The 25,956-nt window shown below is 41.1% G+C and overlaps 1 protein-coding gene and 1 non-coding gene across 6 annotated transcripts in view; one reads left to right on the top strand and one right to left on the bottom strand.

The window, feature by feature from the left end:
- Positions 1-25,956, top strand: part of Trpm6 (transient receptor potential cation channel subfamily M member 6) — a 127,440-nt gene that overhangs the window by 17,920 nt on the left and 83,564 nt on the right. For 3 of the 5 annotated variants that reach the window (XM_070035759.1, XM_070035757.1, XM_070035756.1), the window contains exons 3-11: positions 4,409-4,571; positions 5,628-5,841; positions 13,103-13,227; positions 16,164-16,335; positions 17,878-18,046; positions 19,653-19,776; positions 21,623-21,695; positions 21,803-21,903; positions 24,166-24,300. In XM_070035759.1, the coding sequence (XP_069891860.1) occupies positions 4,409-4,571; positions 5,628-5,841; positions 13,103-13,227; positions 16,164-16,335; positions 17,878-18,046; positions 19,653-19,776; positions 21,623-21,695; positions 21,803-21,903; positions 24,166-24,300 (1,276 nt within the window). Of the gene's footprint in view, positions 1-4,408; positions 4,572-5,627; positions 5,842-13,102; positions 13,228-16,163; positions 16,336-17,662; positions 18,047-19,652; positions 19,777-21,622; positions 21,696-21,802; positions 21,904-24,165; positions 24,301-25,956 lie in introns of those variants that run through there. The other 2 variants (XM_070035758.1, XM_070035761.1) reach the window with 2 other exon arrangements.
- On the bottom strand, positions 9,171-9,275 carry LOC138837039 (U6 spliceosomal RNA). Its single transcript, XR_011375142.1, has one exon. It is a non-coding gene; the product is annotated as a U6 spliceosomal RNA (small nuclear RNA).

Here is a 25,956-nt window from a genome sequence, read left to right as displayed (position 1 = left end):
AAGGGAGGGTTATGGAAAATTCCCCAGGGTCATGGAGGCCACTGTAAGGTTGGATGATTATTGCCTTGGGGTGGGGGGAGCAAATTAAAAGGAAGATCAAGAAACAATATTTTAATTAGAGGCCATTCTGATTTTAGCAATATTACTATCCATGTATGCAGGGCAGCCTGGTGAGGCTCCTTTGGGGATGGCTAGAATCACGTTCCTGGCCTTTGTTAAACATTGACTAGTCCCACCCACACTGAATTACCCAGGTTGGTAAGTCCTGTGGGTTGGAAATTCTTACTTTACCTGTTGACAGAATGTTTATAGAACACCAAGGTAACATTGCCTTGTTTTCCTTTCATGTTTATGATACCTTATAATGTGATGGTAGCCACAAAACAGATTGAGCTGGGTGTTGGTGGCTCACGCCTGTCATCCTAGCTACTCAGGAGGCTGAGATCTGAGGGTCAAGTTTCAAAGCCAGCCCAGGCAGGAAAGCCTGTGAGATGCATATCTCCAATTAATCACCAGAAAGCTAGAGTGGAGGTATGGCTCAAGTGGTAGAGCACCAGCCTTGAGGAAAAAAGCTAAGCAAAGGTGCCTAGGCCCTGAGTTCAAACCCCAGGACTAGAATTTTTTTTTTTTATTGTGAGAATACCGGACAGAGGGGTTACAATTACATGGGCAAGGTCATGAGTACATGTCTTATCAAGCATTGTTGCCTCCTCCTTTGTTTCCCCTTCCCATCCCTTCCCATCTCCCACGCCGGCCCTGGCGCCTAGTACCAGGGTTTAAACTCAGTGCCTCACACCGTTAACCTTTTTCAAGTTGGTACTCTTCCACTTGATCCACTGCTCTACTTCTCATTTTTTTGCTGGTTAATTCTCATTTTTTGCTTGGTCTGGCTTTGAACTGCAATCATCAAATCTCAGCCTCCTGAGCATCTAGGAGTACATATGTGACCCACTGTCATCTGGCAGAGAGGTCTAGTTTCTGAGTCATTGAGGCTCCTCAGTTCATGAGCTTCACCTTTCCTTCCACCGTTCAATGGGAGTTTAACTTCACACTGAACACTTTACCCTTGGCCATCACAATGCTAATCTCCCAGTGCAGAGGATTCTTCTCATTAAAAAAAAATGAAATATTAGTAGTGATAAGTTATATACCTGCAAACTCAAATTCCATAAAATACTCATCCAAACCCTAAAAAGAATCCCTAGGGAAGTGAACAAGAGCTCATATGAAATCCAAAAGTATCCAGAAAGTCTATGAGACTCTTATCTCCAATTAACCACCAGAAAATTGAAAGTGGCGCTGTGGCTCAAGTGGTAGAGCGCTAGCCTTGAGCTGAAGAGCTCAGAGACAGTGCCCACTCCCTAAGTTCAAAACCCACAACTGACCCAAAAACAAAAACAAACCAACCAACCAACTGAACAAACAAAAATACCCCCCAAAATCTGGAATCTAGAGGACTCACTGGAGCAATGAGATTTTCCTGTTGTACTTTGGTTCCAAACTCTATGCTGTGTTAATTATCTCTTCTGTTTTATAGTACAGGTAGGCTATTGCTACCATATGTACAATTATGGGATATGACAGAGAAAGTAAATGATGTATGAATACTCCATAAATCCTGATTCCCAGTCTATGGAAAATAATAGAAATCTACTGTATAAACCTTAAATATATATTTAAATGTATCAGTAAATGAACAGATATTTTATTTCTTTAATTTAGAAGTATGCCAGGCTGCTAAACCCGTCAGAACTTAGTCCAGTATGATTTAGATAAATGAGCTTCTTTGGGTTGGAGGTGTGACTCATTTGTTCAGGTACTGAGTTCAGATTCTGGACCAAAAAAAAAAAAAAAAAAAAAAAGATAAACGAACTTCTTAATTGTGAGGCTCTGTCTCCAAAAGAGTGTTGGGCAGTTTCTATAGTCAGGACAATGTATATGTTATTTGACTTTCACAAGGAGATTTGTGTTTTGGTTTTATTTTGTACTTTTTTGATGGAGAGGGACTATCTGAATATGATAGGTTATTTGTGCTACTGAGACATTATCTGGCTAAGAGGGTTTGGCAAGGGCTTTTTACCACCTGAAATACTTAAGTATTATACTTTAATTTTATTCTCACACGTTATATTTGGAGGCAATGAGACTTCTTGCAGATAGGATGCTGTATTTTATTTTTATCTCAAGTAGTGTGTGTGTGCACACCGAGCATATGAGCTTATTTGCAGTAGTAACATCCTCTTTGTTTGTTTGCTTGATTCTGGGTGAGTACTGTGGCTTCAATTCAAGAGGTCTGACATCCTTGCTGAGCTTTTTTGGTTCAAGGCTGATGCTTTAACACTTGGATCCTTTACTGGGTGGATATTTAGGTTATTTGTTCTTTGTAGTGTTTGTAGTTATAAACAGAACAATAATAAATTAGGGCATCTACAATTTAACATTTCTTAACTAATATTTAATATGTAGATTTGTTCTTGGGGGATTTAATTTTTTGAGTTCCAGGTATATTTTAGATATGAGACCTTTATCTGTTATATGGCTAGTGAAGATCTTCTCTCAATCCGTGGGTTTTCTATTGATCTTGCTAGTTATGTCCTTTGCCATGCAGAAGCTCTGCAACTTCATGCAATCCCATTTGTCCAACCTTTCTTTGATTTGTTGTGTTTCTGGGTCTCTATTAAGAAAATTTCAGCCTGCGCCAAGGAGACCTAGGGTTTCTCTTATTCCATCCTGTAATGTTTTCAGAGTGTTTGCTTTGACTCCGAGGTCTTTGATCCATTTGGAGTTGATTCTGGTGCAGGGTGATATATAAGGATCTAGCTTTAGTTTTCTACAAGTAATATACTGGCATTTATTGACTTTGTGTCAACCTGTTTTTATCAGTTACTGAGAAATATTGAGGAAAAGATGAAAGTTGTAAGGCAGAATGCTTTGTCTTGAATATACTCTTCAAATATGTGGCTCCAACTTTTGTGTCTTTGGAGATGTGTGACTGTGATAATTTCATATGATTTTTATCTTCCTTTAATGGTATAATTTCATTTGTTGCTAACCTCAGTGAGATTAAGATTTATTAAATATTCAAGATTTCCTGAATGAATAATTGCAGCTGAGGCAAAATTTTTATATGTAATTATTTATTAGTTGCTCTTCTTTAGTCTGAAGTATACAAGGCCAAAATCATTTCATTCTGGAGTTAGTGAATAATTTCTTTTGATGTAATAGATACGCAGATGGATAATTTTTTACTACAGAAAGTTTTAAACTTCTATATATTTTTAGTTTCCTTGCGTTTCCTCCTAATTTGTGAAAGATGAGAAGTTTATTATACTTTCATAAGCACGATACTCATTTTTGTTAGTTTTTATATAATTTTGCTCTTAAGGTTTAACCTTAAGAGCTTAATAGGAATAGTCAACTTTGTTCTTTAGTAGAAATTATGATGCTATTTATATTAAAACATTGTTGTCGAAATTGCTAATTGTTTATAAGAATTTTTTTATGTTTTGCTCTCTGAAAATTATGTCCCATATATTAACTATGATTATAGTCAAATCTTTTTCATGACCATGATTTACTTATGTTTTCAGTAAGATTCTATGCTTACATGTATCTTTAATGTTGCAACTTTTTGCATTGATTAATAATCCTTCATTTTTGTGTGTAAATACTATATTTTACATAAAACACAATTTATTAGATGTGTGTGTGTGTGTGTGTGTGTGTGTGCTTTTATTGGGACTTGAACTCAGAACCTCACATTCTTGCCTGCCATTTTTACTGAAGGTTAGTGCTCTACCACTTGAGCCATCCTTCCATTTCCTACTTTTCTGGTGGTTCATTGGAGATAAGAGTCTCACAGACTTGCCTGCCTGGGCTGGCTTTCAACTGCCAGCCCAGATCTCAGTTACTTGAGTAGCTAGGATTACAGGCGTGAGCCACCAGCGTTTGGCATAACTTCCCATTTAAAAGGCAACCTTGGCTTCCCTGTGACAGCCACCGTTTTACATTCAGTCTGTGAATCTGGCTCCTGTAGGTAAGTGAAGTCATACTCAAGTGGTAGAGGAGTCGCCTTGAGAAAAATGGTAAGAGACAGGTCCTAGGCCTTGAGTTCAAGCTAAAGTACTGGCGCACAGATACACAGACCCAGACCCAGAACCCCGCCCCCCTCACTAATAAGAAATAATAATAATAATAAAATAGTCCTCAAATAATTCTTATGTCTAGCCAAAGGAGAGAAGCATTGAAGGGGTTTCTAAATTTAGAAGACAAGCCAATGTTGCAAATGCAAATCTTATGGTGAAGTTTTACAGATTTTCAACATATGGTATCTATACAATACAGTAGCAAACTGGAGAGGCCTTGCTTTGATTTTCTATTCTGACGTTGCGCATTTTCTTGGATTCAGATGCCACTGTGGACGATTGAGCCAAGACCATCAAGGGAAAGATTATCCCTGGAGCATTAACGAGAATGAACTATGGTCTGTTGAAAAACACACAGTGAAAAGCCCCACAGACAGCTTCGGCACCATTAATTTCCAAGATGGAGAGCATATCTACCACTCCAAGGTTTGTTAAGAATCGAAGTCATTTTTCTGCTTCTGTGTATGATAGTCTCCAAGGGTAGATGATCAGAAGACCTGGACTTATTGTGAAAGGACCCATGTTATTGGGTATTGATTCCTTTGTCAAAGTTAGCTTGATGTTCTCTTCCCTCTTTCCAAGTTTATGTATCCTCAAATATTAATTAGAAATACCTTGTACCACCGAGGGGACTTACAGATGAGGGAGAGGATCTCTTGAGAGGAAGAGTTGAGGTCGAGAACGATACATCAAGTCAGAGTTGCTTTCTTCACTTTAATTCATCTGTTGGACGATAGGAATCATTTAAAAAGGATCACCTGATTATTTTTATACCTTTTTCTTTTGTGTGTGCTGGGTCGGGGAGACTTGAACTCAGGGGCTGGTCACTGTCCCTGAGCTTTTTGTGCTTAAGGCTAGTGTTCTACCACTTTGAGCCACAGTGTCATTTCTGGCGTTTGGGTAGTAAACTTCAGGTAAGAGTGTCACAGTCTTTCCTGCTTGGGTTGGCTTTGAATGGCAACCCTCAGATCTCAGCCTCCTGAGTAGCAAGGGTTTATAAAACATGATCCAACAGTGCCCGCTTCCCTGAGCTTTTTTTGTTCAAGGTTGGCAGTATACTATTTGAGCCACAGATCCATTTCAGGTCTCTTTGGTGCTTACTTGGAAATCAGAGGCTCAGGGACTTTCTGGCTCATTTCACCTACTTCTTACAGCTTTCTATTAATGAGTTTGCTGGTGTAGTGATTTTTGCCAGTTGTTGGAAGAATTTCTGCCTCACTTCAGGCTTTCTCAAAGGAATACTGGGGGTGAACCTTCCACACAGGGGAAACTTTCTGTAGTGACTTTCAATTCCCAGAAGGAACTTGAAGGGGTTGTGGAATCTTTGGAAGTAAATAGTTCCACTATGTGAAGATGAACTTGTAGAGAGAGCCTAAGTTCCTGTTGGCTTGTGGCCATGTTAGTTGCCCTGCTGTGTTATTTCTGTGCCCAGTATGGGGTTTTCACTGCATTCTGGTCATGGCTCTGTAACTTGTCTTTCAGTATATTAGAACGTCCTATGACACCAAGTTGGACCATCTGCTACATCTGATGTTGAATGAGTGGAGGATGGAGCTGCCAAAGCTGGTGATTTCCGTCCATGGAGGGCTCCAGAACTTCAAGATGCCTGCCAAGCTTAAAGACACCTTCAGCCAGGGTTTGGTTAAAGCTGCAGAGACAACCGGAGCATGGATAATAACAGAAGGCATCAACTCAGGTAATAGAAATTTTGTCTGTCTGTCTCTCCCCTTTCCTTCCTTCCTTCCTTCCTTCCTTCCTTCCTTCCTTCCTTCCTTCCTTCCTTCCTTCCTTCCTTCCTTCCTTCCTTCCTTCCTTCCTTCCTTCCTTCCTTCCTTCCCTCCCTCCCTCCTTCCTTCTGAGAATCTGGCCACATGGCACCAAATCTGTGTTCCTCAGTGCTTGCGGAAGATACAGTGCATGAAGGCAAGACTCGTGACTGTGAAATGAGCCCAGTGGAATCACAGGGATTCCCCTCCCCCCCCCCCCCAATTTAAAATCATTAAAAGGTATCTGCTATTATAATGTAACCTCAAGTAAACTTCTAGCAAAAAAAAACTGTCCTTCTGGAACTTCACCTACAAAGTCTTGAGACTAACTTCTCTGAAATCCAAGAGAACCTAGAGCCTTTCCGGATGCTAGCCAAAAATAGGACCATGTCATGGAACAAGTTCCTTGCCCCAGCCGGACTAGAAAGCAGAGAGAGATGTGTCCACTCAACCCCAGAGCCAAGAGCATTCTTTTTCTGCCGGTCATGGGGCTTGAACTCTGGGCCTGAGGGCTTTCCCTCAGGTCTTCAGCTCAAGGCTAGTGAAGAGCATTTTTATGGTAACTGCTTAGAAAGGGAAAGCATCCACGCTTATGCTGATCTTACTACGCTGGCTACAGACGATGTGGGTGGGATAATGTGCCGTAGGATTATTTGCAGAAGTACTGTGTCTGGATTGTTGAGAGCAGGACTCAGTAGCACCTTGCCAGTCACTTGGGGTCTGAGCAGCTCTTTCAACAGACATTTCGGCACATGGAACAATCTTTCTATTAGTGTTGGTGCTAGCTGTCAACTGAGCAATTTATCTCTTCCTCCCATCCTCCTTTGCTCTCTGTCATGAAATGCAGGCTATCTAAGAAATGTTCTTTTATCAGTACTATTTTGAGGTTCAAGGGGACATCAAATCTGTGCAAGTATGTAGTGTGTGTGTGTGAGCCTGGACATTAGCTAAATTAATGTATTCACCGGCAAATATTAAAAATGATTGATATATGTGAAAATTACATTTTTTTTATTAGTATAAGTAAACAATTGCTTTTTTCTTTTTTTATTGTGAAAACACCATACAGAGGGGTTACAATTACATGGGCAAGATAATAAGTACATTTCTTATCAAGCATTGTTGCCTCCTCCTTTGTTTCCTCTTCCCATCCTTCCCCTCCCCCTCCCCCCACCCTGCCCCGGCGCCAAAGTTTAAAGTTCGTTTTTCAACATAACATCTTGTAGATCTCATTGTTGTAATGGATCCACCTGTATCCCTATTTAAACAGTTTGTTTTTTCCCTTCCTCTCCACAAAGTATACGAACATCAAATACAGTGAAAACAGGGGTTATACCATGGAGGAAGGACATACAAAGCAACAAAGAAATCATCTTATAAATATGTTAGAAACAATTGCAAGAAAGAAAAAAAAGCCATTTGTGTCCTTATCTTGGGGTTCATTTCACCTAACATCAACTTATCTGACCACTTCTGCTTGTCTCAGACATATACTAGTTATTGCAAATAAGGGAAAACATGGGACCTATGTTTCTTTGGGCCTGGCTTACTTCACTTAATATAATTTTTTCCAAGTCTTTCCATTTCCTAACAAATGGGGCAATGTCATTTTTTCTGATGGAGGCATAGAATTCTATTGTGTATATACCACATTTTCTTGATCCATTCATCTACTGAGGGGCATCTGGGTTGCTTCCATATCTTAGCGATGGTAAATAATGCTGCAATGAACATTGTTGTGCTGGTAGTTTTAGTATGGTCTTGTTTGTGATCATTTGGGTAAATGCCCCAAAATGGGATTGCTGGGCCATAGGGGAGCTCTATGTGGAGTCTTTTGAGGAACCTCCATACTGCTTTCCAAAGTGGCTGAACAAGTTTACACTCCCACCAACAATGCAGTAAGGTTCCCTTCTGTCCACATCCCCTCCAGCATCTGTTGTTATTAGAGTTCTTTATTATAGCCATTCTGACTGGGATGAGGTGGTATCTCAATGTTGTTTTGATTTGCATTTTTTTTATGGCTAGGGAGGTTGAGCATTTCTTCCTGTGTCTATTGGCCATCCTTCTTTCCTCTTCAGAGGAGTTTCTCTGTAAGTCTTTAGCCCACTTATTTATTGGGCAGTTGTTTCTTTGAGGATTTGTTGTTGGGGGATTTAATTTTTTGAGTTCCAGGTATATTTTAGATATGAGACCTTTATCTGTTCTATGGCTAGTGAAGATCTGTTCCCAATCCATGGGCTTTCTATTGATCTTGCTAGCTATGTCTATTGATCTTGCTAGCTATGTCGTTTGCCATGCAGAATATTTGCAATTTCATGCAGTCCCATTTGACCAACCTTTCTTTGACTTGTTGTGTTTCTGGTCTCTTTTAGGAAAATTTTGGCCTGAGCCAAAGAGACCTAGGGTTTCTCCTATTCCATCCTGTAGTGTTTTCAGAGTGTCTGCATTATCTCCGAAGTCTTTGATCCATTTGGAGTTGATTCTGGTGCAGGGTGATATATAAGGATCTAGCTTTAGTTTTCTACAAGTGATTAACCAATTTTGCTAGTACCATTTACTCAAGAGGCTGTCTTTCTTCCATTCTATTTTTTTTTAATTTAAATTTCTATTTTTTGTGAACATACTGTACAGAGGGGTTACAATTACATGGCCAAGATAATGGGTACATTTCTTATCAAGCATTGCAGCCTCCTCCTTTGTTTCTTCCCAGCCTCCCCCTGCTCTCCACCCAATCCCGCCCCCCCCGCCCCCCCCCCCCACACCAAAGTTGTAAAGTTCGTTTTTGACATGACGACTTGTACTTCTCATAGTTGCATCGGGTCCACCTGTATCCTTAAAAGACTTGTTTTTCCCCATCTCCTCCACAAATTATACCAACATCAAATATAGTGAAAGCAGAGGTTATACTGTGGGGGAGGGACATACAAAGCAACAAAGAAATAATCTTATAAATGTGTTAGAAACACATGCATGAAATAAAAAAAAAATTTTAAAGACTTATCTAAGGGTTCATTTTCCTAACATCACATTATCTGATCTTTCCTGCTTGACTCATACATATACTAGACCATGGTTTCCATTCTATTTTTTTAGCTCCCTTATCAAAGATTAGATGGCTATAGGCCTATGGGTTCCTTTCTGGGTTTTCAATTCTATTCCATTGGTCCTGAAGTCTGTTCTTGTACCAGTACCAAGCTGTTTTGATTACTATGGCTTTGTAATAGAGTTTGAAATTTGGTATTGATATTCCTCCAGCACTAAAAATATGGAATGCTTCATGAATTTGCATGTCATTCTTGTGTAGGGGCCATGCTAAGCTTCTCTGTATCATTCCAATCTTAGTATATGTGCTGCCAAAGCGAACATGACAATTGTTGTTATTCTCCCATGACTGCTAATACCCTCATGTCACAATCTCTATGACTTTCTTCTTCTTTTTCCTCCTCCTCCTCCTTCTTCTTCTTCTTCTTCTTCTTCTTCTTCTTCTTCCTCTCCTACTCCTCTTCTTCCTCCTCCTCCTTCCTTTCCCCTTTCCTTCTTGTGTGTGTGTGTGTGTGTGTGTGTGTGTGTGTGTGTGTGTGTATGTGTGTGGTGCCCTTCAATGAAGGATCTTCTTGCCTCTAACTCTCAAGTGTTATGATTCACTGACTTTTAATCCCCACACAATGGTTTCCTCCCACCCACCCACCAAACCTTATTCCTATGCTTCAGAGTACATGAACAATCTGTACATTAGAATCACCTGGGAGCTTTGAAGAGAAACAGGTGCCCGTGTGTCTCTGCCTTAGGTGAGCTTCAGAAGTGTGTCTAATCATACAGATCGAGCACCTTGACCTTTGTCTCCCACCAGTCTGTTGCTAGCCTGTGGTGCACTCCATCTTCTCTTCACTTTTCTCTCTTTCACTGTGAGGTGTCTAGAATAAATGATGCCTATCCTTGAAGATCAACATTAGATCCATTACAACCACTCAGCAGCCTGTGGTATCTCAGCTAGAGCTTCTCACTTCCGTCTTTGCATTTCCTCAGCCATTGCCCATGCCAGCTTCCGTGCTGTGTTTCTATTTTCCTCTGCATCAGGATGAGTTTGCGCTAGCTTGCACTCTCACCTGAGGTCAGGACGGACACAGTTGCCTGAGTATTCAGAAACACAGACCAATTTAACACACACTTTTTTTTTAACTGAAAAGGAATGAAGGAAGCCTATGACAGATAACAAATGAAGAAACAATGAACAGATATACAAAAAAGCAAAAAAAAAAAAAAGCAAGGGATTTGGCCTGTCACTAATAGGTACTTGATAGTTCACGACATACATTTTATAGATTATTATTGTGTCACCTTCTTGGAACAAACCAAATCCAGCAAAGTCCTAAGTTTATGGCTTAAGACTTATATTATTTCCAGTACATAAATGTAGGGAAGATTCACCAAGTTCAGGAAAAGGTAGACATAGCCAAAGATTTTTCCTTTATTTTACTTACTGCTTAATTTTTGTTTAGATCAGGGTCAGCTAATCTAAGGAATATCCTATACAGTAATATGAAAATGATTTATCAGACCTCAAACTTCATTCCTGGTCTGCAAAACGAGAACCAGAACCAGAACTATTTTTATGAAACACCTCTAGATGTTTCTCTGTACATAAGCTCCTGTCTCCTCTTGATGCACTTTGGAACTTTAACTGAGCATAATGTGGCACGAATATTTGACAATTACTTAGACTGAATGCCACCAGCTTACCATGTACAGGAGCAGTGGTGTGTACTTGTCATCCTAGCTATTCAGGAGGCTAAGATGAGGAAGAGGGTGGTTGCAAGACCAGTCCAGTTCACCTCTTCCTCCCCCCCACCAAGTGAAAGACTTCATTTCAACAGAAAAAAAATGGCATGATAGACTCTGCTTGTCATTCTAGCTATGGCAAAAATATAAAAAGGAGTGGTTTAGTTCAGCCAGGGCAAAAATCGAGATCCTAACTTAGAAATAACCAGAGGAAAAAAAATAGAGACATGGTTCAAGTGGTGTCTGTCTAGCAAATATGAGATGTTGAATTCAAGCCCCAATATTGTACAAGAATAATGATAATGATAATGATGACCAGTTATAACCTTGAGCATGATATTGATCCCTGTATGCCACATTTTTATCTAGAAAAATGAACCATAAAAATCCCTACTTAGCTGTGCAGCAACTTAAATTTGATGCAATCCCATTGATCAAGTATTTCTTTGATTTGTTGTATTTCTGGATTTTAGAAACTTTCAACTCATGCCCAGAAGCCCTAGTATTTCTCTTTTGCATTCCTGTAATAGTTTTGTGGATTCAGATCTTCCATTGAGGTTTTTGATTCTTTTTGAATTGATGCTGGTGCAAGATGATATATAAGGATCTAGTTTTAGTTTTCTGCATGTGGATTTCCAGTTTTGCTGGTTCAGCAATTCTACTCAATAGAATACAAACAAGGTTACAGTAAGGCCACCAGCACAACCATGTTCATTGCAGCATTATTTACCATAGCCAAGATATGGAATCTGCCCAAATGCCCCTCAATGGACAAATGGATCAAGAAAATGTATGTATAAATACACAATGTATATATGTACAATAGAAATTTACTCATCCATTAGAAAGAATGGCATTGTACCACTAATAAGGAAATAGACTTGGAAGTGATTATATTAGGTGAAGTAAGCCAGACCCATGGAACCAAAGTTTGCATGATTTCCCTCATGTATGGTAGCTAGAGTCAGCCTATAAACCTACAAATAAGCACATTGAGTGGTACGCAAGTGGTTGCAAGTGAATTAACTGAAGTACAATAGACTCTATAGAGATCTGAAATAGTATATAATCTTTTTAAAAAACACTAGGTCAAAGCCCAACAAAATCCTCATCAGGAAATGGGCATATGAAAGAGGAGGAGTAGGACCAGGGAGAGAGAGGGAGAGAGGGAGAAGGCAGTCAAGAATTCATTATATATACATGTTAATAAAAGCAGTGAAGGGAGGGTCAAGGGGTGACACCAATCAAGTTGTGTAGTATTCATAAACTGCTTTGTTAAATGCCACCTCCCTTGTACACCTACTTAAAGGTAATAAAACATTCATAAAGGCATTCATACTTAAAGTGTAAGTTTGTAAAAGCTAGCTAACTCTTACTGAGGTATTTCTATGTGTCACCAAGTTCTGAGTGTTATAATAGTTGCTATTATTATTAATACCAGGAGGGTAAATATGAATGTATTGCTCCTTAATGTACTAGTCGGGAACATTTTAATTTAATTTTATGAGCTCATTTGCTCAAGGCTAGCTCTCTACTACTTTGAGCCACAGTTCTACTTCCTTTTTATCTTTTGCCAGTCTTGGGGGTTGAACTCTGGGCATGGGTATTGTCCATGAACTTCTTTTGCTCAAGGCCAGTGCACTTGAACCACAGTGCCACTTCTGTTGTTTTTTTTTTTTCTGAGTAGTTTACTGGAGATAAGAGTCTCATGGATTTTCCTGCCCAGGGTGGCTTCAAACCATGATCCTCAGATCTTAGTCTCCTGAGTAGCTAGGATTACAGGTATGAGCCACTGGTGCCAGGCTACTTCCAGTTTTTGAGTGGTTGGAGATAAGAGTCTCAGGGGACTTTTCTACTTGGGCTGGCTTTGAATTCCAATCCTCAGATCTCAGCCTCCTGAGTAGCTGGAATTATAGTCATAAGCCACTGGCTCCCAGCTGGAATATGTTTTATAGTAGAGCTACTAAATGAGTTTACTTTAATGCATAAGGAACACCATGTATAAGCTGTCTTGCTTGGGCATTGAAGAAGCTTAGAGATAAGAGTACTTAAGACATTCATGATGTCAAGTCTGGGCTTGCTGAGAAAGGACAATGCACAGAACATTCTGGTCAGGCAAGATTAGGGTCAGGACTGAGGAGATAGGCAGAAATTGCTCAAAGAGAGGGGAACTTTTCAGACACAGAGGTTGGTGATGATGTGTATAATGATGATGATGATAATGATGAGAATGTATGTGTGTGTGTTCAAGACAGACTAGAGGAAGCCAAGCATTTAGAATCGAATCCCACTGTTCCAGCAACCTCCCCCAGAACAGCCCTTTCCACGTACTCATCCATGTCTCTTTTTGTGATGGCCCCTATTTGCATGCTTTGTGAGCTAACATCTGACTTGTAAACTGGTTATTCACAGGAGTGTCCAAACATGTTGGGGATGCCCTGAAAGCCCATGCCTCGAAGTCCTTGAGGAAAATCTGGACAGTTGGCATTCCCCCTTGGGGTGTCATTGAAAACCAGAGAGATCTGATTGGAAAAGATGTAAGTAGACAATCCTTTCCCAACCAAAGCCAATGAATGAGCACCCAAACAGCTCCCGTAACACAGGGTCTCATAGCACTTCCGATGTAATATATCCAAAATCGGTTGCCACCTTTCTACTACAGTAGAGCCCTTATCCTAGTATGGAACTTGACAATCAGGTCAGAATGAGCTCTTTGTCTGATGCTTCATACCTGATCCTTCAAAAAATGATCTCACCTCCATTTTCAAAATATACCTAGCATTTGACATCTCTGGTTCCCTTCCCGCTGATGGGGTGGGGTACGGGGTGTGTGTCCAAGGACCATTTCAGATGCTGTAATGATTGCCATAGCTTCTCTTCCTGGTTCTCTTGTCTCTATTCTCAACACTGTAGCCAGAACCATTTCCTGAACTATAAATCACACTGTGCGATATGCTGTGTAAATCTCTTCCATGGCATCTGTCCTGAAACAGTCAATACATTTGTTGTGGTTTGCATGAGGTTAAACAAGACACATCCTTGCTAGTTCTCATCCCCTACCCCTTGCCTGTTAATCTCTGCTTCATTTACTTGAGTGTATTTGATCCTTTGGTCTTATCTGAAGGGAATGGGCTGGTCTAAGTCTATTTATAAGACATGTAGGATTTTTTTTGGAAACATAAGATGTTGGATAAAAAGGTCTAAAGAAGCAAGATAGCCACAGTGATCCCTTGCCTATTGTGAGGTTACATTCCAGAGACCCTCTCAACAGGTGAAAATCCATGAAATAGCAGCATTATATTTAATTATATATATATACATGGCTTTATAAACCCTTCTCATTCTCCTATAAACCTTTCCCACGCTCTTATTAACCTTTCCCACACTCTTATAAACACTTCATATGCTCTTAAACACTTTCTGCACTCTTAAACCTATGTAATTTTAACAGTGTATAAAATTCTATATGGGTACTCACCAGTGAAGTATACAATCTGCTTCTTCATGTTTCCAACAATGCTCTCATTCATTTATTTATGCAGTACTGGGGTTTGAACTTAGGACCTTGTAGTTGCTACACAGGCTTGAGCCACTCCATCAGCTACTCTTTAGAATTTTGAGCCAACTTTTATCTGTAAATACTCACTATGGATTTCTGAAATCTAGGAGCAATTTAAGAAAATATAACTATAATGTTGTTATCATATTTCAATATTAACCATACAGTCTAGTATTTATGAACTAGTTTAAAATTTCTATTAGTGTACACTAATTGTACAAAATAATGGATTTCATAATGACATTTTCACAATCATGCACTAAGTATTTTGATCAATTTTCCCCCATTACCCTCTCTTGTCCCATTATCCTCTTCCTGCTGTTCCCCTTTCTCCTTTCTAATAGTTCTCTTTTTTTTGTGTGTGTAGGGCCTGGGTGCTGTCCCTGTGCTTTTATACTAGTTAATTGGAGTTAGTTTCGTAGACTTTTCTGCCCAAGCAGGCTTTGAACCAAGATCATCTAGTTTTCAGGCTCTAGAGTAGCTAGAATTACAAGCACTGTTGTTCAACTCATGCCTGGTAGTGTTCTACTACTTTATAACTCAATCAGCTATTTCTGTATAATTGTGTTTTGTGGTGGTTTCCTGTTTGTCACTCTTACAGATTAATATTGTGATAGATATGTTTGGTACTAGTTTATTTCTCTCTAGAAAAAAATTCTTAAAGAAGAATGATTAGTCCAGTTGGTATATACATTTCAAAACTTGAGACCCCGTACATTGTGTTTGAAAAAAAATCCATATTTGCTACGAGAGCAATTGTTACTCTGTACCTTTGTCATTTAGGGTCTTCTAGGTTTTGTTCTTTTGGGGTAATCTGATAAAACAATACCTAACTGTTCCAATTTACTTTGGCTGCCTGTGAGATTCAATATCCTTGTACATAGATTTTTGCACAGTATTTTTATACTTATCTTTAGGGACTTCAACAATCTATTATTATTTTTTGTGCTGATACTGGGGCTGGTGCTCCACCACTTGAGCCAGTTCTACTTCTTCAGAGACCTTTTTTTTGTTTTACAATTCAACCTAGTAACATTTTCATTTGTTATGTATACTGCAGCTGTCCCCAGCTTTGATTTAATATTGTTTATTATTTTACCATAGACATAAAATATGTATAGTAAATCTATAAGCCATTCTCTTTCTGATTTCTAACCTTGGTGTTATGTTTTGGAATGATAAAGGTAACCACGAAAACTTAGTATTTGTCAAATGTCATCGTGCTTTTTATGTGCATTATTTCTTTGAAGCCTCACAGAAATCCTCTAACATAGGAGTGATTATCATCCTCATTTACACAAGAGGAAAATCAGCCTGAAAAAAACAGGGTAGGAATTGATCATTATTCAAGTTTTTTTTTCTCGTTTACATATCTTATGCAAGATACAAGAGCGCAAACTTACACATCCCCCCCACACTTTTTTTGGTGTTGTATGAAAGTTTTTTTTTTTTTATATTGGAACCCATGGTTACCATTCTTAATTAGGGGAATTATTGAACCCACTCTTTTAAGCTTATACATCTTAAGGAAGTGTTCAGGTATATTAAGAAAGACCTTGATTGTGTTGTTTTCCTTTTTGTTTTCAGTTGGATGAAATTGGACCTGGCTGGGTGGTTATTAAGCCCAAGGAAAGAGCTGAGCTGTGACCTCTTTTTTGAGAGGCTGGTAGTGGGTTTTGAACTCAAGGCTTCAGATTCTCATTGGGTTTTGTTGCTCAGGGCTGTGACTCTACCACATTTCTACTTCCAGCTTTGTGCTACTTTATTGCAGCTAACAGTATCATGGACTTTTCTGCCCAGGCTGGCTTTGAATCACAGTCCTCCGATTTCAGCCTCCTGAGTAGCTAGGATGACAGGTGTGAGCCACAGGCTTGGGGATCCGTTTGACCTTCCCTTGTCCTTGCTGTGTCCCAGGTGGTGTGCATGTACCAGACCCTGGGGAACCCTCTCAGCACGCTTACCACCCTCAACTGCATGCACTCACACTTCATCCTGTCCGACGATGGGACTGTGGGCAAGTATGGAAATGAAATGAAGCTCCGGAGGAGCCTGGAGAAGTACATCTCACTGCAGAAAATACACAGCCGTGAGTTCTGTCACAGGGCTCAGCCAACGCACGTGGCTGAGGTCCTGCTGGGGGGAAGGCTGATCTCTTGTCGTCCGTGTGGACGCCAGGTCTCTATGTCAGGGAGACATCTGCGGGTCAGCCTTCGCCTTTGGCCCCCAAGTTCAGAGTCTCTATTGCCGAAGTGTGAGGACGATGTTGTCTGCGAACTTTTCTTCTCTCAAGAAATAAAATTGGAAAAAATAATGATTAAAAGGTAAAATGTCACCAGGCACTGGTGCCTTATGCCTGCCATCCTAGCTACTCAGGAGGCTGAGATCTGAGGATTGCGACTTGAAGTCAACCCACGCAGCAAATTCCATGAGACTCTCATCTTCAATAAACTCTGACACCCCCCCCCCAAAAAAGGCTAGAAAAGGAGCTGTGGCTTACAGAGTAAAAAGCAAAAGAATCTCAGGGACAGTGCCCAGGCCCTGAGTGCAAACCCCAAGACTGGCACATACACAAAAAAGGAAAATGTCAATGTGATGTTAAAACTTAAATAAGAAATCTATATGATTGGTACAATCCTCCTCTTTCTCCCCCACAGTTAATGGTGTAATGACTAGCTTCCATAGTGGTCTGGCTATGTGTTAACCTGTTACATAGCTATCTGTATACAGACATATAAAATATATAGCCATGTATACACTGTATATATACAAGTAGGATAAATTCTGCATAGCACTGTCAAGCTTTGTTTCACTTCATCTCTTTTATGAAAGAATGACTCCACAGTGAGTTTCCCCCCATTCTTAATATAGGACCACTGTATGAAATCTGAACAGTGGAAAATAGAACATATTGATATGTTAAGCGTTTGAAGTTTGCCCATCCAATCTCATTCCTAGAAATCACTATCATTACAAGCTTACTGAGCCTGTACGCAGGCATTTCTCAGTGGGTGAAGGCAGGGTACGTTCCTGTACTTGTCATTCCCGGCGGAGAGCAGCTCACAGGGAGGGAGGGGACAGTTGCTGACCCCACACCACGTTCACATTCACACCATGAGTGCGGCACAGTTGTAAGTCTGACACTGGAAGGCTGAGGTGGGAGGATTGCGAATCTGAGGCCATCCTGGCTTACCTAGTGAGACCCAGACACAAAAACAAAACACGGATGGAAATGGCAAGGGGCTGATCATCCGTGGAGATGCTCAATCCATCATGCAGCTGTGTACGCACAGATACGTTTAGAATTTCCTGCAAGGAAAAGCTAAGATCTCTTGAGGACAGGTTTTGTTTGTTTGTTTGTTTTTTCAAACAATTATCACTGTGCATCTTTATCTGCCTTTATTTTCTGGCAAAAGCTGGAAGGTACTCTCAGCGTATTTATGCCACGTTTTATTTGAAATCTGTTCCTGGTTTGCTCTTGATCTGGGCAAGTCTGAGTAAAGCGGCAGAGACAGGGTGTGTGCGGGCATGGCGAGAGGTGGTCATCTTCAGATGCGCGTGTAGAGAGACTGGCTGGCTGGGCTAGGGGGGGGCCACGTAACCAGGTGGAATTGTGTGTGATCTGAACCAGGCTCACTCCCAGGGGTGCCCGTGATGGGGCTGGTGGTGGAAGGCGGCCCCAACGTCATCCTGTCGGTGTGGGAGACAGTGAAGAACAAAGTCCCCGTGGTGGTCTGTGAAGGTTCGGGCAGAGCGGCCGACCTCCTGGCCTTCACTCACAAACACTTAGCCGACGAAGGGTGAGTGGCTACCTCTTCCTTTGTGCGACTCCAGTGATGTCTCCTTCCTCCACGCTGCTTCTTCTTCCAGCTGCATTTATGCGGCCACATCCTTGGAGCACAGAGGCTGAGATTGGAACACAATGTTCAGCGACTCTATTTGTTCATCAGTACCAACATGCTCCAGAAGGACTGCTATTTTCTTAGCTGAGAAATGGCCTTCCTTCCTTCCTTCCTTCCTTCCTTCCTTCCTTCCTTCCTTCCTTCCTTCCTTCCTTCCTTCCTTCCCTCCCTCCCTCCCTCTCTCTCTTGCTCTCTTGCTTTTTTTTGTCACGAGGCTTGAATTCAAGGACTAGGTGTTTGAGCTTTTCACAGCGGCTTAGTTGGAGAAAAGAGTCTCACAGACTTTCCTGCCTGAGCTGGCTTTGAACCATGATCCTCAGATCTCAGCCTCCTGAGTAGCTAAGATTACAGGTGTGAATTACCAGTCCCTGGTGCTTCTTTCTTAACTAAGTTTATTACTTTATTATCTTTAAGTAGTTTATGAGCACAATGGCTCTTGATCAATGCCAGTCCTTTCATCGTTCTATCTGTCCCAACACCTAGCCCTTTAAGTTTCCTAACTCCGATTTCACATAGGTATGTTGAGATTTCTTCTTGCATTTTTTTTTCCCCCCAGCTTTTCAGCTCTACTTTCTACCTCTCCTCTCCCTTCTCAGACTTCTTCCTTTCTTGTTCACCCTGAATGAGTAATTCTTAAACCTTTTAGGGGTTTTGATCCTTTCGAGAATATGGTAGCCTTAATCCCGCAATCTATCATCTGAAGAGCTGGGCTGGAGCTGGTGGCTCCCACCTGTAAGCCCAGTTACTCTGGAGGCAGCGATAAGGAGGATCATGGTGTAAAGCCATGAGCAAAAATGAGCAGCATCTCAACAAATAAAGCAGGTGTGACAGCATGGTGGGAATCCTTGGAGGTGTAGGTAGCTGTTCTTAGGCAGAAATGCAAGACCCTGCTTGAAAAACAACCAAAGCAAAAAGGAGTAGGACTATAGCTGAAGTGGTGTAGAGTGCCGGTAAGGAAGAGTGAGATCCTGAGTTCAAATTCTAGTACTGCTGAGAGAGAGAGAGAGAGAGAGAGAGAGACAGACAGACAGACAGAGACACATAGAGAAAGACAGAGACAGAGACAGAGAGACAGAGAGAGACAGAGAAAGAGACAGAGAGACAGAGAGACAGAGACAGAGAGACAGAGAGAGATAGAGACAGAGACAGAGAGACAGATAGACAGAGACAGAGAGAGACAGAGACAGAGAGAAATAGAGAGAGACCAAGAGACAGAGACAGACAGAGACAGAGACAGACAGAGACAGAGACACAAAGAGAGGCACAGAGAGACAGAGACAGAGAGACAGAGAGAGCTGTACCTCACAGGTTCAGGGTTGTGGCAGGTCCGTTCATCGTCATGTAGACATTTAGCCTCTTCCTGGCACCCTTTCCCTCCTGCTCAGCTTGCTGCTCTCTGGCAGAATGGTGCAGGTCGGGTGGTGACGTGGGTTTCGTGGCCGAGGCTGCCGGCTGTGGCCCTTCTCTGGGTTGTATCACGTGGGGACATTTCTTTCTCTGGCAGGATGCTGCGTCCGCAGGTGAAAGACGGGATCCTCAGCAGGATCGAAAGCACCTTCAACTTCAGCCCCGAGCAGTCCACACACCTCTTCCACATTCTAATGCAGTGCATGGCCTACAGGGATTCCGTAAGTATGGTGTCTCCAAAAGCACAGGTTTCCAGAAATTTCCATATTTCTTTCTCTTCACTCGTGCATGTGTGTGTGTGAGTGTGTGAGTGTGTGTGTGCATTGTGTGTGTGCGTGTGAGTGTGCATGCATGTGTGTGTGAGTGTGCGTGTGTGTGTGAGTGTGCGTGCGTGTGAGTGTGCATGCATGTGTGTGTGTGCGTGTGCATGTGTGTGAGTGTGTGTGTGTGTGTGTGTGAGTGTGTATTGAGGCTTGAACCCAGGACAGGAGCACTGGCCCCTATCCTTCTGTGCTCAAGGCCAGCACTCTGCCATTTGAATCATAGCTTTCACTTCTGGCTTTTGCTGGCTTATGGGAGATAAGAGCCACGTGTTTTCCTAGCCTGTTTGGCATCGAACCTGGATCCTCACATCTCTACTTCCTGAGTAGCTAGGATCGCGCGTATGAGCCACCGGTGCCTGTTTGAAAATGCGGAATTTAAACAAAGCTGGAGTGAGACGGATGTTACTTTCTAGAATTAGCCCCTGTGTTGAGTCAACGTGACTGCTCAACCCCACATCACCATCCTACCCCGCACGCTTTAGATTCTACGTTCTCCCTGGATCAAAGCACTTCGAATAATCAGCATTACGGAAAATGTATCAGAAGTAGTAAAAATACAAATATTTTCAGAGCATGTTAGCGATGCAGTAAGTTGTAGGGTGCTTGGAATATTTACAATTTAGTTCCCACTCTCCAAATTCCTCCCATTCTTTTTTATTTTATTTTTTGGTCGGTGGTGGTGGGGCTTGAACTCTGGGCCTGGGCGCTGTCCCTCAGCTCTTTAGCTTAAGACTAGTGCTCTACCACTTGATCTACAGCACCACTTCCAGCCTTTTCTGTTTATGAGGTGCTAAGGAATTGAACCCAGGGCCTCATGCATGCCAGACAAGCACTCTGCCACTGAGCCACATTCTTAGCCCCAAATTTCTCCCATTCTTTGTCAACCTACTTAAAAAGTTTTCTCTTCTATAAGTTAAAAAAAAAGTTAGAATTGGTCAGACACTGGTGTCTCATGCCTGTAATCCTAGCTACTCAGCAAGCTGAGATCTGAAGATTACTGGTTAATCTCGAGTTAGCCACCAAAAAGCTAGAAGTAGAATTAGAGATCTGAAGGTTGATCCCTAACCTTGAGTAAAAAAGTGCAGCAGTCCTGAGTTCGAGCTCAAATCAGGCACACTCATGTATGTGCACACACACAAACATATATTCACACAAAGTTACACTTTATGTTGTTTGGAAATTACAAAATTAATATTCTCCTCAATTTGTTTACTTACATGTGCATTCCATCAATACTGCTTGAAATTTTTTTTAGGAGTCTGTAGAATATGCAGCATTCTCTTTCTTTTTTAATTTTATTTTTCATTATTATTAAATAGTTGTTTCTTTTTTATTTTTATTGTTAGGGTTATAGGTACCGAGGTCAGGAAGAGAGTACATTTCTTTTTGGACAGTGTCATTCCTTTCCTCTCTCCCAGATTTTCCCTTCTGACCTTACCCACAAGTCGCATCATTCATTTTCAACATGGTGTCTACTGAGTACCCCTGCTGCATTTGATCATCTTTGCCCTCCATTTTTGTGCCCCCCCGCACCCCCTTTTACTTTCTCAAAGACAGATAAACAAACAAGACAAAAAGCAAAGGAAAACAACAACAACAAAGAAAAACCTCTTGTTTCCATTTCCTGGAGTTTATTTTGATAAATATTATTTTATATTTATATATTTATGTAGAGGCATTGCATCTTTACGTTCCTCATGGTGTGTGAATGCCTAGAATAATTGTGTTTCCTAAACTATTCTAGATTACCATATTTGATGTGGATTCTGAAGAGCAGCAAGACCTTGACCTAGCAATTCTGACAGCTCTGCTGAAGGGTGAGTGACTGAACCAATTCGTTCCTTGTTTCCTGTTTCACAGTCCAGGGCCCTTGATGTTTGACAGTTTGAATACACCTATGGTTTTTTTCCTTGCTTCGCCCTAGGCACAAACTTATCAATATCGGAACAATTAAACCTGGCAATGGCTTGGGACAGAATGGACATTGCCAAGAAACACATCTTAACATATGGGCAACATTGGAAGGTATAGTGAAGGTGAAGTTATTTGGAAAAAAAGCATTTTTACATGCTGGTTTGTTACGGGAGGACAAATAGAAAATTGAAGGCGTGATAGATAACATCTGTAGAGCTGGGCACCACTGGAAAACTAAGGTATTTCCCTATTCTACTTTACCTCCCTGAAAATAGCTTTTTCCATCCCTTGAGGTAATTGAAACTGAAGTAGGAAGTTGGAGGAGAAACAGAATGGAGGTTAGTGTGTGTGTGTGTGGTGGGGGGCGAGGACACTGAGGCTTGAACTTGGCCCTTGGACCACTTGCTTAGCTCTTTTGCTTATGACTGGCCCTCTGTCACTTGAGCCATACCCTTACTTTCTGGCCTTTTGCTGGTTAATTGGAAATAAGAGTCTCTCAGTTTTGTCTGCCTAGGCTGGCTTCAAACTTCGACCCTCAGATCTTAACTTCCTGAGTAGCTAGGACTCCAGGTGTGAGTCGCTGGCTCCCAGCTGAAAGGATTTTTAACTTATGATCAAATGAAACAATTTTCATTTTGTTTGTTACAACTTAAAAGTTGTCCCGTTTATTTGATTATTTTTTGCATAGAACTTAGTAAGTGCAAAATGTGCTTCAGGAAACATTACCACCACTGGGGGACAGAAATGCAAAGAAATTCTGTGCCCTTTACTTAATGCTGATTAAAAGCGTCATGTGTGTTTTCTTCTATAGTTCTGTCATAAAGTACAGGATTCAGCCACAAGGTCAGAATGTTTATAGACTAAGTGCCACTTATGACTAATCTGAGTTAAAGGTTACAAGGTTCAAAATGGCTGCACAAATGACAAACAGAGACCGGGGGAAATTATTACCAAGGAAAACCTTTGTCCCAGGAGATGCCTTCAGTAAGCCCCCAGGATTAACTCAGCTCTCAGGCAGCCTGTTGGAGCAGAACCAACATTCTGCTATAAGATAACACTTGTCACCAGTGAACTCTGATAGCAAGTGCTTAGGTGACTTTGTAGAAACTCAAAGCCTTGCTTTTGTGAAAAATACTGACTTTTCCCTGGCACTCACAGATACCTGAGAGCTGACTCAAATGGGGTAAACAGCTGGCATCTTGGTCTTTATATGGTGTTTGTCCCTTTTGCTGCCTCAAAACTCTTGAGTCAGATGCTACTCAGCTGTGAAAGCATGGTGGTGAGTCAGTCATTTGGAAAATGTTTTATCCACGACTATCACAAGAAGCTAACTTGGCTTATTAGATGTGATTTCTTCAACTACACATCTTGTGCTTTCTCAGTACTGCAGGTTCTTCAAGCCTAGCTTAACGCTAGGACAGTGTTGCTAGTTGATTTCCGCAGCTCTAACTCAAACAAAGCTGACCATCCATTTGCCTACCAAGGACAAGCTAGATCCTTCCACACAAGAGGAGCATTTCTCCTGAAAGGATGTCTATGACTAACAGATAGTGAACACACTCCAACCCATTCCTCAAAAAGAATCAGTAAAACCCAGAGCTCCTTTTGTTCAAGTTAGTAAACTGTTCCTTTATGGGCAGTGATTTCTTTTCTTTTATTTCTTTTCTTTTCTTTTTCCTCCTCCTCCTCCTCCTCCTCCTCCTCCTCCTCCTCCTCCTCCTCCTCCTCCTTCTCCTCCTCCTCCTCCTCCTCCTCCTCCTCCTTCTTCTTCTTCTGTGATTTCTTTTGTTTTCTTTTCTTTTTCCTCCTCCTCCTCCTCCTCCTCCTCCTCCTCCTCCTCCTCCTCCTCCTCCTCCTCCTCCTCCTCCTCCTCCTCCTCCTCCTCCTCCTCCTCTTCCTTTTTGTCAGTCACGGGTCTTGAACTCTGGGCCTGAGCGCTGTCCCTCAGCTCTTCAGCTCAAGGCTAGTGATCTCTCACTTGAGCTACAGCACCACTTCTGGTTTTCTGGTGGGTTATTGGAGATAAGAGTTTCATGGACTTTCCTGCCTGGCTGGATCCTCAGATCTCAGCCTCCCGAGTAGCTAGGATTACAGGTGTGAGCCACCAGTGCCTAGCTCTCTTTGATTTCAATTATCTGACTTGAGTGAAAATCCTCATAAAAAGGACTTGCCTAACTTGTTCGTCTTATATAGCATGCTCTCATATGCTCTCTTCTCGCCACTTCTAACCACACAGTAGAATTGTATTGATAATAGAAATTAGAGAAAAATAGGATAAAAGATTACTTACAATGCTAGTGGTCATAATCACCTTTACTTATTTCTGTTTTGTTAATTGTCATTGTATCTCTTATGTATTTCTCTCTTCTGAAGCATGGTGCCCTAGAGCAAGCAATGCTAGATGCTTTAGTGATGGATCGGGTAGATTTTGTGAAGCTCTTAATAGAAAGTGGAGTGAACCTCCATCGATTTCTTACCATCCAGCGACTGGAAGAGCTCTATAACACAGTGAGTAATGAACAGTCCATCAGTCATCTCCCTTAAGATTTTAAAAAGAATTTCTTGGTGCGAGTAGTAGGGCTTAAACTCATGACCTGGGCACTGTCCTTTAGCTTTGTTGCTCAAGGTTAGAGCTCTACCACTTGGGCCACACCTCCACTTCTAGCTTTTTGGTGGTTAATTGGAGATAAGAGACTCATAGACTTTCCTGCCCAAGGTGGTTTTGAACCTCAGTCTCCAGATCTGAGCCTCCTGGGTAGCTAGGATTATAGGTGTGAGTTATTGGTACTCTGTCACCTTGAGTGTGAGTCTCTACACAGACCATTTGTAGATACACAGACTTTTCAACCAAAGAAGAAACATTCTAACCAATTCCATTTTATCCGACTAACAGCCAACTATTACAATGTTGTTCTTGCATCTTCCTTATGGAAAATGCTGTTGAGACTAGGCTGGCTTATTCATTGGAACAGCAACTGCTTAAGCTATGCATCCTCCTGGAATTATTCTTCCTTATCCTTTCGATATTGTCCTTTCTTCATGATCTATTTAAGTGGGCTGGGAATGTGGCTTAATGTTAGAGTGCTTGCCTAGCATGCATGAAGCCCTGGGTTCGATTCCTCAGTACGGCATAAACAGAAAAAGCTGGAAGTGGCACTGTGGCTCAAGTGGTAGAGTGATAGCCTTGATCAAAAGAAGTTCAAGGACAGTGCCCAGGCCCTGAGTTCAAGCCCCAGGACCAGCCAAAAAAAAAAATCCATTCAAACAACTTTGGCGGGGGAGGGGGAGCGAGAGGGGGGAGATGGGAAGGGATGGTAAGGGGAAACAAAGGAGGAGGCAACAATGCTTGATAATAAAGGTACCCATTATCTTGCTCATGTAATTGTAACCCCTCTGTAACGGTATTTACACAATTAAAAAATCCATTCAAGTCCTTCGTTCTTGAATACTCTAGTTATTCACAGTGATTTGTTCCTGAGAGTAGATTATTTGTTCTTTTTATTTGTTTTTGATGCTAGTACTAGTGCTTGAACTCAGGGCCTAGGCACTGTCTCTTAGTTTTTTCGTTCAAGCCTGGTGCTTGACCACATAAGCCACAGCTCCACTGCTGGCTTTTTGGTAGTTAATTGGAGATAAGAGTCTCAAGGATTTTCCTGCTGGGCTGGCTTCAAACCTTGATGGTCAGATGTCAACCTCCTGGGTAAGTGAGATTATAGGAATAAGCCACAAGTGCCATGAGAGTATGATTTATTTGTAACTCTTTTTCTTAGCACACACATTATTGTATTGTTGCCTGTTTTCTAGTATAAATATGTACTTTTTCCCATGATTACATTATATATTATTTCCATTATAAACAGTCCATGGAATCCCTTAGTAACCTGATTGAACATTGTAAAGATTCAAGAAAGTACCACTTGAGTCAATGTACTTTGTGATTGTGTGACATTTACCTATGGTAAAGAATATTTATAAATTACTTAAAATTTATTTCTGCCTCTTACCACATAAATTAACATCCTTGCTATACATATAACTTTGAAGAATATTTTACCTAATTGTATCTTCTTTAGAAACCCCTTCTTTAGGTTATCATTATTATTATTATTGTTATTCCTTCTTTAAAGTTATTAAATCAAACTTTCATATTCTGTTACTGTATTT

The sequence above is a fragment of the Dipodomys merriami genome, unplaced genomic scaffold (assembly GCF_024711535.1).
Source record: "Dipodomys merriami isolate MVZ:Mamm:240054 unplaced genomic scaffold, mDipMer1.0.p SCAF_26, whole genome shotgun sequence".
Lineage (NCBI taxonomy): Eukaryota > Metazoa > Chordata > Mammalia > Rodentia > Heteromyidae > Dipodomys > Dipodomys merriami.
Note: the sequence above shows the minus strand (reverse complement) of the source record. Positions and strands in the feature narration are given on the sequence as shown.